Source organism: Silene latifolia, chromosome 3 (genome assembly GCF_048544455.1).
Source record: "Silene latifolia isolate original U9 population chromosome 3, ASM4854445v1, whole genome shotgun sequence".
NCBI classification, from domain to species: domain Eukaryota; kingdom Viridiplantae; phylum Streptophyta; class Magnoliopsida; order Caryophyllales; family Caryophyllaceae; genus Silene; species Silene latifolia.
This window is the reverse complement of record NC_133528.1, coordinates 40,739,736-40,758,221: the sequence shown is the minus strand read 5'-3', so window position 1 is coordinate 40,758,221 and position 18,486 is coordinate 40,739,736. Positions and strand designations below refer to the sequence as shown.

The window sequence follows — 18,486 nt, the reverse complement described above, 5'->3', positions numbered from 1 at the left end:
CATAATACTATAACTAGGGCATTGGGATTCTATCTAGCAAGAATTAATACTAAAAACGATATAACAAAACTGGAATTAAAAGATTAGAATTACCGAAGCAAAGGAACAAGATGAATCCGAAAGCAAAGTACAAACTTTTATGAGAATTCTAAACTAATGTCTCCGTCTGGAGAGATACCTCCTAATCTGATAGCACTCGGGTTATATAGGAATAACACAACTTCTTATTTTATAAAACCTAATTGCGTTGGGCTTCTAACTTCTCGTTTAATTTGCGTCAGATTCGAAGCTTGGTCGATCGACCACAAGACCCAGTCGATCGACTGAGCATAGCTGAACAGTAGCTTCTGATCTTTATTAAGAATCGCGCTCTGGTCGATCGACCATAGGCATCAGTCGATCGACCAAAGGTGCTGTACAGTGGTGTATTCTGACGAATTCTGCAGCGCGCACTGATCTTAAAACAGCTGTCATTTCTTCGTTACTTGGTCAAATCAGGCGTTCTACGCGGCGTTGGAAAGCTAAGAGGATAAGCTTTCACCTCCAACTGGAATTACTCGATTATCAGGTGTAGAACGCGAGATATAGCCATCTGAAGCAGGCTGCAATGTCGAGAAGCACTTCTTCGCTTGTTAAACTCGTACGCACCCATGCTTTTGCTATCTTTAGGCCTTGAAACGCGCACCAAGCTCATTCCTCGAGTCAATACTTCATGTCAAATGCAATGTTAATTACTTAGGGACGGATTCGGCTCGATTTCCGCTCAATTCTTCATATTTCTGCAATAATAGACAAAAACACAAAAGTAGAGGAAAATAGGGAAATAATGGCATATATTGCACATTTGAGCTCTGAAATGCGTGTGGAATAAAGTGTGAAACATCATATTTTAGACACGCATCACTAGTAATCAATATTAATGCGGCAATAGTGAAAGTAACAATAATTACGGCGGGAGTAGTGAAATTATCAATATTAATACGGCAGTAGTGATAGTAACAATAATTACGGCGGGAGTAGTGTGATTACTATTGTATCATTAATAAGAGTAAAATATTAACAGCGGGAGTAATGAATTTGTCTCAAAATTTATTTCATCATAATTTTATGATATGTCATAAAAAAATATATTAATAATGAATTTATGGGTCATACAACTTTAAGTAAATTTATTTAATAAAAAAAATTAATGGTAAATAGAGGTAGTCCGGGCGAAGCCGGACACCAATACTAGTTAACATAATTTGATAAACCAAGAATTTACCTAATCACCTCCCGTTAATTAATCTTGATTTAAAGCGATCTCAAATTACTCAAAAATAACGAACTTGCAAACATTCTTGAAATCGTTTACCATTAAATGACTAAAATTACTACGATAATAAATTCATAACTAAGAAAATTCATAACTAAGAATAAGAATGGTTAAATTTTATTTCAGTTTTTATCAATCGAAAAGATAAACATTAATACTTTTTATGTCCATGTCATTTGCTGTGCTTTTTCCATATTGGGGTGTTTCAGCCAATTGTTTTCCTTTCTATTTTAAAAATGAACTTGATGAGTAATTTGATCAATTACACTCAATTTGTTCTCAATTTATTACACTTGTTATTTAATTAGTAATTGACCCTTCCTCTTTCTTTGGTATTCGTACCAAAATTAAAGGATAATAACTGATCAGGACAAAATCAAAGGACAACAACTGACCGAGACAGAGGGAGTACTCTAGACGACTGATGATATCCCGATTACTGGCGCTTCCTATTTTGACATGAATGAAGAATAGAGAAAACCTAAGAAATGGCGAGTATCCGTCTCAAATACAGCGTTCAAGTTGTGTATCATCTGCATAATTTCCATCATCTTCATCTCTTTTCAACCAAATCCCCAAATCTGCCCTTCACTAATTATTTGGTTAATAATCTGGGTTTCTCTCATCAACAAGCTTTATCAACTTCCACCAAACTACCTTCCAAGAATACTAATTACTTCAAATCATCTGATAATGCTGATTCTGTTGTTCATTTCTTAAAACAGCACGGTTTTGATGATACCCATATAAAAAAGGTTGTATCTTCTCACCCTGCAATCCTAGCTTCTAATGTTGACCAAACCCTAAAACCCAAATTTAAACTTCTTCAAGATCATGGTTTTTCCGGGTCTGATTTAGTTAGTATTATTTCATCGAGTCCTTTATTTGTTAAAATGCATATGGATCATATTATCCATGATCTTAGGGCAATTCTGGGCAGTAATGAAAACCTAATCAAGGTTTTCAGAAAAACCCATGTATTCATGGGAACATCTGGTCTGGTAAATCTTAATTCAAATATTGCAGTGTTGACTAATAAATATGGTGTTGATATTCAAGTTATTCGGAATAGCGTTCTTAAGCATCCCCAATCCTATTTGAGGAATACCCAGTTTTTCCAAAATGTATTGGTTAGGGTTGAAGAAGAATTAGGGATTCCTCGTAATTCTGGGATGTTTTTTTATGGCGTGGATTTGCTGTGTACTTTTAGTAAGAAGACGATCGACTCGAAATGTCAGCTGTTAAAAAGCTTTGGATGGACTAAATATGACGTGTCTGAATTAATGAGGAGACAGCCTAATGCTTTGCTACTATCTGAAGAAAATATCAGGAAAAAGTTGGATTTTTTAATGACTGAGCTGGGTTACAAGCCTGAATATTTAGCTACACGTTCTGTGTTGTTGGGTTATAGCATGGAGAAGCGATTGGCACCTAGGCATCGGGTGTTGTTGGTTTTGAAGGAGAAGGGTTTGTTATTAGATTACAACTTCTATTCTGCGGCCAAGAAATCTGAGAAGCAGTTCTTAAAGATATTTATTGAACCTTTTAAGGAGGATGCACCAGGTCTTCTTGAACTTTATCAAAGTAACAAAGGTTGTTCCAACATTGACATCATTCCGAGGTGATGCCAAGCCTTCTTGTAGCGAGGTCTATAGTTATGTTTACTAAAGTAGCAAAAGTTGGTGCAACTTATTTTTCTCTTTTCTAAGCTGCACTGAAAAAAATTGTTGAATGTGTTTATTGCTTGAGTTGGTTAATGACATTGTATGCCTGACTTATGATTGAAACGACATTGCTCATGGTTTGTTTTTGATGATGTGCACTCTTCACGTTGTTATGGTCATTGTTTGTTAATTGCATAGAAATATTGGGAGCCAGAGTGACTCTGGTTGCTGTTATCAATTCTGGTTCTTTAGGAATTTCCTGACTTCCTGTCAATGCTTGGTTTTCGTACCAAATTCTGCGTTTCCTTCCATCTCCAATATCATGGCTTTTCTGGGTTTGATTTGATTCGGGTTATTTCTCTCAATCCCATGTTTTTTATTACACATTTGAATCATACACTGGCAGATTTAAAGATTGTAACGGGTAGTGATGAGAGTAAGATTATGCTTTATAAGAAATGCTCTTCTTACATTACATTAGCTAGTCTGCAGAATCTTATTTCAAATGTCGGGTTGTTGACGAATGAATACGAGTATAACATTGACATTGAAGTGATTTGCATTGTTATTCTTCTCAAAAACCGACCCTTTCTTCAGAAAACTGAGCTTTTCCATTAGTTAGCGGGTAGGGTTGTAGAGGGATGTTTGTGTATGGCATTTATTTGTTGTTTTTGATTAGTGACAAGAGATTTGAGTCTAGACGTCAAGTGTTTAAGAGCTTTGGGTGGACTGAATGTCATGTTGCTGAATTAGTTAGGGGTAGTCCTTGAAAATATAAGGCGAAAGTTGGAGTTTTTGATGAAGGAGCTAGGGTATGGGCCCAATTACTTAGCTACACATTCTTCCCTGTTTGCTTATAGCCTTGAGAAACGGTTGATGCCTAGGCATCGGGTGTTACGGGTTTTGAAGGAGAAGTGTTTGTTAGATTACAAATTTTATACTGCCGTGCTTAAAACTGAGGCGCAGTTCTTGAAACTCCTTGTTGAACCTTATAAGGAAGCGGTGCCTGATCTTCTTGATATTTATCAAAATAGCAAAGAGCCAAAGACTGATGTCAACTCCTTTTTGAGATGATGCTGAATCTTGTTACCGCATAGTGTGAGTAATTACGCAATTCATTTTTTCTGCATTATGAATATAATTAGAGATGTTTTTGATGCCACAATTAATTAAGCTAATAATTCAGTTCGTTGCACCATTGATTTAAGCAAATATTCATTGGGGTTCCTAATCTGTGTGTGGTGTGGTGTGGTGTGGTATGGTGTGGTGTGGTGACTTCCCTTTGTTATGACTCGCTGCTTGCTGGCTTTATTGCCTGCTTATTGCCTAATTTGTCAGTTCAGACTTCATGCTCTTTGCTTGTTGTCGGGACATTTATAATTATGCCCGCTTTACATTTTCTTGTTGAAACTTGAAAGTCATAGGCTTCTCGTCTTCAAACATCTATAGTCAGTGCTTCCCGAGTATTTTCTCTGTAAAACACAATCATGGGCTTTTCAATACGGATATCATTTTGATGACACTGTAACCATTTTCATATCCCAGTATAATAATCAATTGCTTTTTCTTACATGGTAATCGTGTCTTGTAATTTTAGAAATAGCCTTTCGTCTGCCCTCAACCAGAATGTTTCATCCTTTGTTTTCTTACATGCTACCAAACATCTCGTGCAATTTTGGACTCAATTCCAATGACTTTTGTGAAAACAGATCCACGAAATTTCCGCATTGGATCCCTCATGATGTTCATCGATAAATTATCTTGTCCTTTGTTTTGTTTTTATGCTCATCAATAAACTTATTATCGACAGGGTACATAAATTTTTAAAATGGAGCTGATTTTTTGTTAACATACTCAGAAGTCGAGCTCTACCACCCCACTAAATTAAAATGTGAAGTTGTTACTGGTTGATTTCCCTTCGTTTATCCATTGGTAAATATTTACATAAGACTGTTCTCAGTTTGAACAGTTTTTCCCCCAGGTGCTGGCTTCTCCAAGCACACAATCCATGGGCTTCGGAGTATGAAGTTGCACAAATTCTCCTATAAGATCTCGGGATTAGATTATTTTGAGACCAATCAATATCTTGAGGTAGTTAACTAGTTATTTCTTGACTTCAGCTTTTGTTGTGATAATGTGTATGGGTGAGATTTCTGACAGCCGCACAAAAAATGTAATTGATGGATTTCGTGTTTCTTGCATAATTTGTATTGCGGGATTCCAAACATTATTTAATGAATATAATCATATATGACTAATGAGTTGGTCTGACAGATGGTGATGGGACCAGTGTTTATCATGCACTCGTGCCCTAGGCATGGTTTTATTGTTTACAATGCGCAAGGATAAATGTAATTGCCACGAAATTAAGGTCTTCTATGGACTTAATTTCAGTTCTTATAAGTTGAGTCAGGATAAATGCTTATTATTTTGCAAAAATCGGAAGCAAGTCCTTATAGAGAACTGTTGGATTGGACATGCTCTAACTATTATAGATATATATACAATAAAAATTGAATATGTTGATTCATTTATTTACAAGATACATATAATCTTATGCGTATGACCTAAACTCAAATCCAACCCACCCAGCCCATATACATCCGATATGTAGTCAACCTATTCCGTAACTTCGTATTTTGTTGAGATCCATATGTCCTAGATCCGACTCAGCTCACCCGTTTACCAGGTTTGGTTGTTGTGTACGATGGGCTTGGTCGTATAATTTCTACACTACTTTGTGCACGACCTCCTGTCTCATGGTTGACAAATAATTAGGGATTAATCATATGTTTTTGGCTAATGCTCTACTGCTCTCCCACCAACACGATAATTATTAATTGAAGGGAAAAAATGCATTATTCCAATAATTGGTATAAATACCAGCAACTCAAGAGCAAAAGGGTCACAACTCCCAAGTCCCATATCAAGTAGCAAAATAAAGCAATTAGTGTTTAAACATTTCGAGCTTTGTAAGTTAATATAAGAAAAATTCGCCCTTAGGAAGATGATTAAGGCTTCTCAATATTTGATTATGTTCGTCATTATCCTTCTCACCGTCACTGCTACGACAGTTTTTGGTGGCCGCCAATTAGCTGGTGTTACTGCTACGGTTACTATACAATCATCGGATCCTTTCGGGATGAGACATCTTCCACAAGTCCTGGGGGGTACGGGCTGATATGTGCTAACTTCTGACAGTGGTTATGTAGAATCTATGTAACTGTCCCTTTATGGTCTTATGAGTTACACAAATTCTCATTTATGACAGCGATATCCGTCATAAGCTTATGACGGATACCGATGAATTATGTAACTCCCATGTATTATTTCATTTTTTACGAGTTGATGTTTCTGTGGACACAACTCTCTCGTGTCAACTATACTCCCTCATATTTAGGATTCTCTTCTCTATTTCTTTATTGGACTGGGTTTATTCTATTTTCCTTCCCTATTTTCTTTTTCGAAAATTTTTGTATGGTCCAGATTCAATTACATGTGGAGTTGTGTATTTTGTGGGGTCCAAATTCACTTACTTAATCCTTGTTAAAGTATGAGACTTTTAGTAGGTTTTAGAAGTTTCTGAAATGTTCTAAATTTATCCGGAATGTGCTAGAATAATATAGAAACAACTAGAAGGATCTAGAAGACTCATGTATGTTCTAGGTTTATGTAGAACAACCTAAAACCTTCTAGACATGTGTATAAGTGGTAAGAACTCTAGAGAGTTCCATGTCTAGGCCACTCTAGAATGTCTTATTCTAGAGTGTTCTTGGGATGTAAGAGAAAGAGGAGGAGCTCTATAAATAGAGGACATCCCCTCCCATTTCTAAGTATCCAAGTGTATCCCAAAAATTTTACAAACAAATAATATACAAACTAATTCCTTCAAACTAAACTTCAACTAATCAACTTTCAACTAATCAACTAAACAAACTAACAACTAATCTCCACCCTACTTCCTATTCCCCATACACCAACAATCCTTATGCACAAAAAAATGGGAAGAAAATCCTGAATATGAAGAAGTAATAATTGTGAAATTTGTTGTCATTATTATAAAATATAGAGAAATAGTGAACAATAATAGAAAGTTGTGTATTTCTTATTAGCACAAGAGGTATATATATATATATATATATATATATATATATATATATATATATATATATATATATATATATATATATATATATATATATATATATATATATATATATATACACATGAATAGATGAGAGTTATGCAATATGAATGTCAATGGACGAGTTTAGAACCATCCTACAATTAGGCATTTGTACTTTACAATTATGTGCATTCATGAGTGAGACTTATGACATCCACAATAAGTTTTCACAACACTCCCCCTTGAATGTCTATTCCTGAAAAAGATTACTTATTAAAACCTTCCTAGAAAACCTTGTGGGAAATACACTAGTGAAGGAAAAGAGTACATTAATCTTCAAACACGCATAACAAAACGGCCTCGTTAAAACCTTTCCATGGAAAACCCAGTGGAACAAAACCATGAATAAGGAAAAATAGTACAGCGCGTGCTACTCTCCCTGATGGTTACATAACTTGATATATCTCGAAATCTATACTTAGAGGTACCTTCTCGATCGTTGAAATAGAATCCGCCGTAGTTGATAAACTTGATATCTTCAATCAATATAAATCCTTGATAGTTTCAATATATATATAATATTTCTTCAAAACTCGTAGAGTGGATATCGTCATTCATAATGACTTTTGAGTCTTCATCTCAAATATTATAGTTACACTTGTAATAGAAATTCTTCTTAATAAATGACATATATAGTATTATATTTCTAGATAATTGTCACTTCAACAATCATGCTGATCATGACTAAAGTGTATTAACAAGTCATGCTACCTCGTTAAAAATCTTGTTAGGAAAAACCCATTGGGACAAAACCCTAGTAGAAGGGAAAAATAATGTCGCTATTATTCTTGAATTTATTTTCTTCAGGAGAATACATCCGATAATGAACAATTCATTTTGAAAAATCATTGATGTTTCTTGCAAATCATTTTGTTGTATGGATTGGCATCCACACTGTAGACTTTACTACATTATATTCCAAGCGTTATATGGTACTTCTGGACCATAAATTAATTTCATAGGTTTAGCAAGAAATTCAATCAAATATAAATTATCATCTGCTCAAACTTTAGGTTGAGACAATAATCGACTCTTGAGGAGTTTGAATATTCCATTTGGAAATAATTGCGATAATCTTTCAATCGTATCATAGAGGTTTATACATTTCATTATGAGTTTTCAAAACTCAATTGATCAAACATCGCCATATGATCATTTATAAGAGGCTTCTTCAGGGAGTTTATCCTCATAGGAGTAAAATCTATTTCTCCTTTTAATATATAACTAGGGTAGATCCCGTGCTACATCACGACATTTTATAGATTTTATTATGTAGAGTCGTTCTAAATTAAATTATTAACATAAATTAACTATAGTTTTAATTTAATGTTATAATCTACTAAATTTAAAATATATATAATAATAGTATTATGAGGTATAAAAAAAGGATATTTACTACCATTAGTTGATACTTAAATTATCTTTGTCGTAACCTCTATTATTTTTGTTATTAAAAATAATGATCTCATTACATTGTGGTTGTATAAGTCGATTTTTTTTATATGGTATAAATTTTGTTGCCACTGATTGAAGATGAAAATAAGTTATTTGTAGTAATTATATATTTAGTTTTATCATTGATTGATGTCGTAACCAATCAACTAAATTTTCCAGCTTACATGTTTATTATTCATGTCAATTTTGGCAATGGAGGAAGTAATACTTATTAATATATTATTAATTAATGAGATAATTTAATTATAGCAATCATTGTTGATTGATCCAGTTTAAGTTATACTTTTTTTAAGTTATATTTTTTTATTGTATTTTTTAGATTGCATATTTGGCCCACAATGTGTTTAGTAGAATACAAAATTAAAGGCCCAATTAGAACTTAATATCATTAGGCGGGAAAAAACGTAGGATCACCTATTCATTTAGTAAATAGGGGATTTATCAATTTAACACAAAATCATTAAACATGTGCATGCATATGAAATGAAACAAATTTCTGAATAACATATTCTAAAAAAATGCAATAATAATAATGTAAATATTAAAACTAAGACACAATGATGAATTTACTATCTATATGCGCATATGATGATGACTCAAAATGCAAACTGTAAAGTTTTCTTTCCAATATTCATAATTTCAATTGACGTCATGTCAATGGATGGACTTCGGGTCCATGAGCTCATTTATAATCATATATTATATGACAATCAAAATGAACTTACATATAAGATCCCCATCTAATGTCCATAAAATATCGCGCACAAACGTGTGTCGGTTGCATAAATATATTGATATAATTTTATCATCTTTTGATAATATCAGTACTTTTCAATGATATCTGAATGTGAATAAATTTGTGGTACCATTATATTTAGGGTTATTTCATAACAATAATCCATCTTATTGGTGGTCTGTAATAATTACTCTATCCTATTAATAATCTCAATTAAATCCAACCTAAGTACCATACCTTCTAATAACGAACCAGATGATATTTTGTCATTCAGATAACAACCTAAGTGCCATCTATTATCATTCAGATATCTGTGTCACTAGAGGGACACTTCAAATATAACAAATTCATACCAACTACTCCATCTCCCTATTTCATATTTATTCATTGGAACCGTCAATTCATCTAAACTTTTCTTATGGGTTGTGCTTTTTCACATACGAACTTTACTCTTTCACATACGACTTTTAAGATTTTACCCTTGTCATTTTTTCATCGTTCACCCAAACCCCAAAAAACTGACCCATCGACCACCCAACAACAACCACCCACCCCCTCCCCTCCCACCACCGCGCACAAGCAACCACCCATCACCTGGACTTCCCTCCGGTCAGAGATGCTTCGTCAGGTACAAGTATGTCTTTTTTCTATTAAGATTCCGTCCGCCATTAAATAGATAGCATCCAAGCTTTCCATTTGTAATACTCCGTAATTCCGTATGATGACATTACTTGTGAGAAAGGATACATTGATACGATGACGCAAGATATTGTGTTGGGAACTTATTTGTGTAGTTATAGAATCTATCCACAACACCACTACCTACATTCACAGGTCCATGGTTGATTTCCTTAGTTGGACATTGATTGATCGATTGCGTAAAGATTGATAAAAAAAATTGCAACAAAAAATATTGATTTCCTTACTTGGCATTGATTGATTTCTTAACAATTGATAAATTTTTTGCAAGAAACAATATTGACAATCGATAAATAAATAAATTACTTCATTGATTAGTAAATTAAGAACCATTGTTGAAATCATTTGAGCAATTAAATTAAGTTTTAGCATAAAAAAAGTAGAAAGTGAATTTGATTGGGTTTGAGGTTAGAAGGGCATTTGATGGAAAATTAATGACAAAGTGTATGTGAAAAAAGTAAAATCGGTATGTGAAAAAATAATTCCGTTTCTTATATATTTCACTTCAGATCAAGTGTATTTGTATTAATCGGGTAAAAAGACTTTTGTAATATCATATTCAAAACATTTACTCAATGAGTTTAATGTATAACATTCTCTAAACTTTTGGTTCAGTAAAATTTAAAATACCTTTAGACCTCAATTTCTCATATTATCAATGAGATTTTATATAGGCATTTTTATACAATAAAAAAATATTTCAGGGAGTAACGTATAATACAGTTAGTGTTCCAATGTGCTGAAACACAATGCCCAATTTGGAAGATCCATGATTTCATATAATAAGCAAAATGTGTTTTTTAATCACGGGAACTACTCGGAAAAATTAATAAGTGGTTGTAAGCCACTCAATATAGTGTCAATCCAAACTATAGTTGTTCATGGGTTGTCCCGCCCATTGACCCGGGTCACCCGGCCCATCCCGCCCGCTAAAAAAGCGGGTACAGACAAGACATTTTAAGAAAAATACAAAGGCCCAGCCCACTAGCCCATCCCGTACCCGCTAACCCGCTTGTCCGTGGGCCAAAAATTAAGCATGAGCTTGGCCCATATCCGACCCAAACCCGCATTTGAACACCTCTAATCCAAACATGAACATTCAAGTTCTTTAATCAATACTGAGTAGTGTTTAAATCTCCAATATCACATATCTTTAATCTCAGTGTAGTGTCGTGCCTATAATAAAAAAAACTACATGAGAGAATTTCAGCACTCATGTAATATTCCACTGAATCGAAGATGATATTCGGGTGGGGTAGCCCCTTGGAGAGATCCATTGATAGGCTTAAAACCTGACTAGTGCTTAAAGGGATTGAAAGTACTACTCATATCAACAGAGTGCACTTTCTTTTCTAGTTATCCATGCGAAAGAACTCCGCAGTTAAGCGTGCTTGGCTGAGACTAGTCTTAGGATGGGTGACCTCCTAGGAAGGTTTCCGGGATGCGAATGAGTGAGGACAAAATGCGTAGGAAAAACCCATGTTGATCTGTGGACCATGTACACAGCCTGACGAGCTACCGTGAGTGATCGCTCCCGACCCTAGGTTTGGGCCGGGGTGTTACAAGTGGTATCAGAGCAACCATGCGACCATCTGGTGAGCCTGTGTTCTGGAGTACCCAGGTCACCAACCTAGCGGGGGACGATTCTGGGTTTGGCTCGGCTACGGTCAGATGCTACCAGGCGCAACGAGGACGTTGCGTTCTTCAAGTGGGGTGTGTAATACTCCACTCAATCGAAGATGATATTCGGGTGGGGTAGCCCCTTGGAGAGATCCATTGATAGGCTTAAAATCTGACTAGTGCTTAAAGGGATTGAAAGTACTACTCATATCAACAAAGTGCACTTTCTTTTCTGGTTATCCATGTGAAAGAACTCCACATTTAAGCGCGCTTAGCTGATAGTAGTCTTAGGATGGGTGACCTCCTGGGAAGGTTTCTGGGATGCGAATGAGTGATGACAAAATGCGCAGGAAAGACCGTGTTGATCTGTAGGCCATGCACACAGCCTGGCAAGCTACCGTGAGTGACCTCTCCTGACCCTAGGTTTGGGCCGGGGTGTTACAACTCATCTTTTTGATATATAAACTTCAGGTTTATCAAAACGGATATAATATAAATCCAGATGGCCTCAATTGTCACATCTAACCATTTCATGTCATCTCTCTTAGTTTGCCCACAATCCATGACAATCTTTCACAAGCACTGGTCGTGTTTTAAAACTTCACTTGTCAGACGCCATATTTTTAGTTGACTATATTTCTCACGCTAATCATCAAGTTAGCAATATTTGTATCATATAAAATCAAATTAAAAATTTATATCCGACAAATAAATTATGTGACATAGGACACGACAAGTGTCTCATATATGTTGGCAAGACTCATCTAGATTCCTTCGGGGATATTACTATATTACTCTTTGAGTATTTCATATATAGTTATATGATAAGAATAAAGATCAATATTTATAATTTTCAACATACATAATGAGCCGCACACATTATTATCACTTTTTCCAATGTGTTGCATATCATGATAATATATATAAATTGTAAAACTTTCAAATTAGTTGTCGTGTCAAATCATTTAGTTCACAATATATCATATACTGAGTGTATCCTGACATTTCAAGATTGACGTGATTTTTATCATATCACTTCCGGTGGGAATATTTGTTTTAAGATAAACACGTCATTTATGAATATATCCACGACCACGTGACCACAACTAGTGGTATAATTTTTGTTCAATCAAACCTATTATGTGCTTCCATTCACTTCAAGGAATAATGCTCATTAATCAAATTTCTTATGTAACGTCAACTTCACTGCAGGGAATAATGACTGCAATCCAATAGGACGAAACTCGCAATTATAATAGCTCATTGTGGACACGGGGGGCCCACGGGGGCGCTTGAGAACAAGCGCTTGCATTTGTGCAGTCGCCACCAATTTTTATGGGAAATTGGAACCGTTCGAATACCTCGTGTCATATCAAGACACAAAGTAGTGACATGAATACTAAAAACTCGTTACCCTTAGCATTCTATGTCTAGAATGACTCTCGTGGATGCCAATGAACACGGATGTTCACAGAGATCTGGAGTAAGGGGGTAAAGGTACGTATTAGGAAGTCCTTTTATTGAACACCTAATCCCGTCCGCCTCGATAGCGGCCTCTACTAATGATTAGGGAAATCGTTCATATTTGATATGTTGTCGATTATATGCATGCAATGCAACATCCAACGTTTTGATCCTAGCATGTGAGAATTAACTAAGTCGGTGAACATGTAATTAACATTTATTAATGTCGAATTAGGATTTTTTAATTAATTACAAGTGAAAGACAAGTAAATATACATAATAAATACAATAAATAACGATAATTAAAATTACAACAAATTACAATGAATAATTGATTTACGTCAAAAATATACTTAAGACAGACAACTTGAGAAAAGAAAGGAAAATAAATAAAGGTTAGAAAATAAACAGATTAAGGATGATATTACGATTAATAGTCGATTAACTACGCAATTAAGGATTAGGTCGAAGCAAGAACGGAAGTTCAGGGACAGAAATCACCCCGGAACAGGCGCATCATTGTTGCGTCCCTTGGAAGAGGCGCAGTGGTCACTGCGTCTGTTCCTGAGGTGAGTTCTGGCTGTGAAGTCAGAACTGCGAGTTGTTTACGTTTGTATGTATGTTTAACGACTGATTATTAATATTCGACTCGGATGAAAATGATTTAACATATTAATTTACATATGAATCGTCATAAAAGCGATAACACAAATTAAAACGGATAAAACGAATTAAAGGCGAATTAAAACGAATTATGTCAAACTAGGTTAAACTATGAAGACGGAAACAAACTTTGAAAGAATTGAAAAAACTGGAAATAAACGGTAAAAATATGTACAAAGGCGAATCTCAGAAACTTGATATGAACGAATCGAGTCTCTAAAAATCCGGGTTTGATTTAATGACGAAAACCCGCAAATATCGATTATAAGGGATTTAAGCCATAAAACATGATAATTATTATTAGGATGTAATTAAGATTTATTATGTATGAATGAAAGAAAGAAAATAAGAAATAAGAACAAAAGGAACGAAATCATCAGAGAACCGAGAAAGAAGAAGAAAGGCAGGAACTGTGGAAGCCTCGGGAAGAATCACAGCAGATGCTGCGACTCTTCGAAGAGGCGCAGCAGTTGCTGCGTTTCTTCTCGACGTCTGGTTACTGCTGATCCGTAAAAGCAGTTTAATAAAAAGGGTTTATAAGTCGATTTTAAACATACTTTTGACGTAAATCTTACATTAATTGATACAAAAATAAAATATAGTAACAAATATGGGATTTACACCCTCAGACTTACATGTTTGACGAAACGAGATTAACTAAGTTATTGTTTTAGTGATTGCTCGACTCGAATGTACGTAGAAAGTGCCCTCGTAAGAGGATTTAGATTAAGTTGATTGATGTGTAGTGGTCAAATTGGTCGGTCATGCAACGTCACTGGTACTCAGAATGATCTGAGCTTACGTGGTCGATTGATCAAGCACGTAGACGTCAAAAGCTTAGAGCACGGTCTTAGAATGCAAAGGGAGAAGAGAAGGGCGGACACTCGCGTGAAAAATATGTGGAACGAAGGTCCCTATTTATACTAAAAAATATGGAGAGTTATGAAATGACTCAAACTTTGGAAAGAAATCACGAAAAAATCTGAAAAGACGCAGAAAAGAGCTTGGGAAGAGGCGCAGCAGCTGCAGCGATCCTTCGAAGAGGCGCAACAAGTGCTGCGTCCTTTCCCCAGAGGTTTCCTCCTGCGGAAGAAAGAATTATGCGTTTCTTTTATGGAATTGCGGTGGATCTCAACTTCCTTATTCCTTAAAATAAGATTTTCGGGATATATTTTGCCTAAAGATATAAAATTAATTGTGGAATAAAAAATATCCGGAATATTCTAGGACATTCCGACTCGGCATTTTAAACGGTTTATTAGAAAATGAAGCGGTTTTTGACCCGGGCTCCAAATAAACTCTAATTACTGTCAAAACGACCGTATCGGCGCGTAGATGACAACCAAGGGGTAGACACAAGTATTTGAGCTATCACTTGACGATAAACTTACGAACTATCATAAATCGTTTCGTGTACCAAACATGCGGCCCAATTATCACCGGGTGGCTTGCGGGAGGTGCAGAAATGAGGTATCTACAGAGCTCCCACTTTAACTGAGGCTTGGACAAGGCGAAAGTCAAAGTATAGCCATCAGGTCAATCGAAGATTACAACCTGACGATTATGGCGACGCGAGGCAGCTCAAGGGGTCTGAGCAAAGGACCTGAAGCAAATCAAGGCACACCTAGTCCCATTGAGCCCGGTTTTGGACCATCACGCAATTTGAGGTCCAAGACCAAACCCATCTAAAGAAAGCATCGAGCTTTTGGCCTAGGATCCTCATATCAAGAAGTTGGAGGATTTTTACATGTTATCTTTTGTCTTAAAATGAATTGAACCATGTGGGACAAGGTAGATAAAACCGAGAGATGGGGACATTTGCACGGTTTTATAGACTTATCAAGGGGTCACTTTCAACCTTTCCTCTTTTGAACAAGCAAGTTCTAATGCACCTTTGGAAGGCTACCAAAAGCATAAGCCGGTTTTTGTGAGCTTCTAAAAGGTCTATTGTGATCATAAATAAGTCAATAGAACATGCCAAAGGGAAGTTGTATTTTATGCTTTATGTCATTGTCTTGTGTAAGTTGTGTAAGGTCTAGAGGACCGTTTTTCTTGTTGTTTTCGGTCTTTATGTGAGCCTTAGATCTTAGTTTGTAATCAAGGGTCAAGATTGTATGGCTTGTAGTATAAAAGCCAAGGTTAGACATGGAGAAAATCAGATTTGATGAATGAAGAAAACACAAGTTAGAAACATTGATTTCTACTAAACCTCTTTTGCTTAGTGCTTAGAGTCGGGTATATTTTCTTTGCTGTGTGCTTGAGAATTATCCTTTTAGTTTTAACCTAGTGGTTGTGTGCTTGGGTTAATCCATATCCCTTTCACTTCCTTTACTCTATTCGATTGTAGAGTTCTGGAATCGTGGTTTAAACAGTTCTGTCGACTGTTCGATTGCAGTCTTCAGAGTTCCTGTTGAGTTTTTAGTCGTTTTTAGAACGATTAAACGGTTCATATCACTGTCCAAATCGTGTCCTTTTTAACAAAATCCCGAGTCTTGAAGGTTTTACTTCAAATTGGTTATCAGAGCTTTAGGTTTAACACAATTCCATTATTGTGTTAGTCTTGGGTTCAACCTTTGTGAGTTCATCTTCCTACCTACATCAAAAACACAAAAACAACCATGAGTGAAGAGAGGCTACTTGGAATCGAAACTCAAGTAACACGACTCTCCAAGAAATGCGACTATGTGTTGAATGCCCTCAACAACTTCATTCCAACATCAACAAAGAAGAAAAGGAGCCATAGCCGGATGGGAAGAGAGCAAGCTTATGGAACACAAGGACCATGCTCGGATCCAAGGGTCCTCGACAAAAATCCAAGGGTACAAAGTCCTAACCTTCATGATAGTTTAAATCCGAATGTGGGTCTTAACTTAGTAACATGGAGAGTAATGCATACTCAACCCCAACCCTTAGAGATGGATCAAAGACACCAAATATTTCGGTCTAGATGTACCATAAAGGGGAAGGTTTGTAATCTAATCATTGATGGGGGGGAGTTGTACCAATGTAGCATCTAGTACGCTTGTCGAGAAACTTTCCCTACCCACACAAGACCACCCATGTCCGTATAAATTGAGATGGCTCAACAAAGGGGCCGAGGTGAGGGTTGACAAGCAATGCTTGGTATCTTTTTCCATTGGTAAAAACTATGTAGATGAGGCCCTTTGTGATGTTATACCCATGGATGCTTGTCATCTTTTACTTGGTAGACCTTGGGAATTTGATAAGGATTCGGCACATCATGGGAGGGATAACACATATACTTTCAAATTCGGTTCAAGAAAAATTACCCTTTCACCATTACCCCCACCTATCAAACCGACAACTCCACCATCCATGGTCGAACCAACAAGAGAGGTTTTGTTAATTGATGAGGCCGAAATGTTACGAGAATTGAAAGGTGAAGATGACATCTATGTCCTAGTGGCCAAGGACATGCTTGGGGAAAACGAGGTGACCATCCCTTTAGAAATCCGAGAACTCTTAAATGACTATGAAGATGTGTTTCCTAGTGAGCTCCCAAGTGGCTTGCCTCCCCTTAGGGGAATCGAACATCAAATCGATTTCATTCCGGGTGCTACCCTCCCCAACAAAGCAGCATATCGAAGTGACCCAAAAGCTTCTCAAGAGTTACAACAACAAATTGGGGAACTCATGAGTAAGGGTTTTGTGAGGGAGAGCCTTAGTCCGTGTGCCATCCCGGCCTTGCTCGTGCCAAAGAAAGATGGGTCTTGGAGAATGTGTACCGATAGTAGAGCCATTAACAACATCACCATCAAGTATAGATTCCCTATACCTAGACTTGACGACATTTTAGATGAACTTAGTGGAGCTCAAGTGTTCTCAAAAATAGATTTGAGGCAAGGATACCATCAAGTAAGGATAAAGGAAGGGGATGAGTGGAAAACGGCTTTCAAGACTAAGTATGGTTTATATGAATGGCTTTTGATGCCATTCGGTCTCTCTAATGCGCCTAGTACGTTCATGAGGCTCATGACCAAAGTACTTAGGCCTTATTTGGGCCGATTTGTGGTTGTCTATTTTGATGACATCTTGGTCTATAGTCCTTCCAAGGAAGAGCATTTCAAACACTTGCAAGCACTGTTCGAAACCCTTAGAGAACACAAGTTGTACGGTAAAATCGAGAAGTGTTCATTCTTACAAAGTGAAGTTCAATTCTTGGGTTTCATCATCTCCAACCAAGGCATTCTTGTTGATCAAGAGAAAGTTAAGGCAATCAAGACGTGGCCAATACCAAAGACCATCACGGATGTGAGAAGTTTCCACGGCTTGGCCTCTTTTTATAGGAGATTCATCAAAGATTTTAGCACCATCATGGCTCCTATAACTGAATGCATGAAGAAGGGTGAGTTCAAATGGGGAGGGAAGGCCGAGGAGTCCTTCAACACCATCAAACGGCTACTTTGTGAGTCGCCTATTCTTTCCTTACCCAATTTCAATAAGCTATTTGAAGTTGAGTGCGATGCTAGTGGAGTTGGGGTAGGAGCCGTCCTCTTGCAAGAACACAAACCTATTGCCTACTTTAGTGAGAAGTTGAGCGGTGCCAAGCTCAATTATTCAACATATGACAAGGAATTCTATGCCATTGTTCGAGCCCTAGCCCATTGGAGCCACTACTTGAAGCCACGACCTTTTGTCCTCCATTCGGATCATGAGGCTCTCA

General features: G+C 36.4%; 1 protein-coding gene across 1 annotated transcript; it reads left to right on the top strand.

The window, feature by feature from the left end:
- The first annotated feature begins 1,740 nt into the window (after positions 1 to 1,740).
- LOC141646054 (transcription termination factor MTERF15, mitochondrial-like) lies at positions 1,741 to 3,231 on the top strand. The gene has a single exon (XM_074454144.1). The coding sequence runs from the start codon at positions 1,804 to 1,806 to the stop codon at positions 2,938 to 2,940; it is 1,137 nt and encodes a 378-aa protein (XP_074310245.1). The 5' UTR covers positions 1,741 to 1,803; the 3' UTR covers positions 2,941 to 3,231.
- The last annotated feature ends 15,255 nt before the right edge of the window (positions 3,232 to 18,486 follow it).

Bases quoted from the DNA above. Each gene is read 5' to 3' on its own strand.
- LOC141646054 (XM_074454144.1), top strand. From the start codon at position 1,804: ATGGCGAGTATCCGTCTCAAATACAGCGTTCAAGTTGTGTATCATCTG.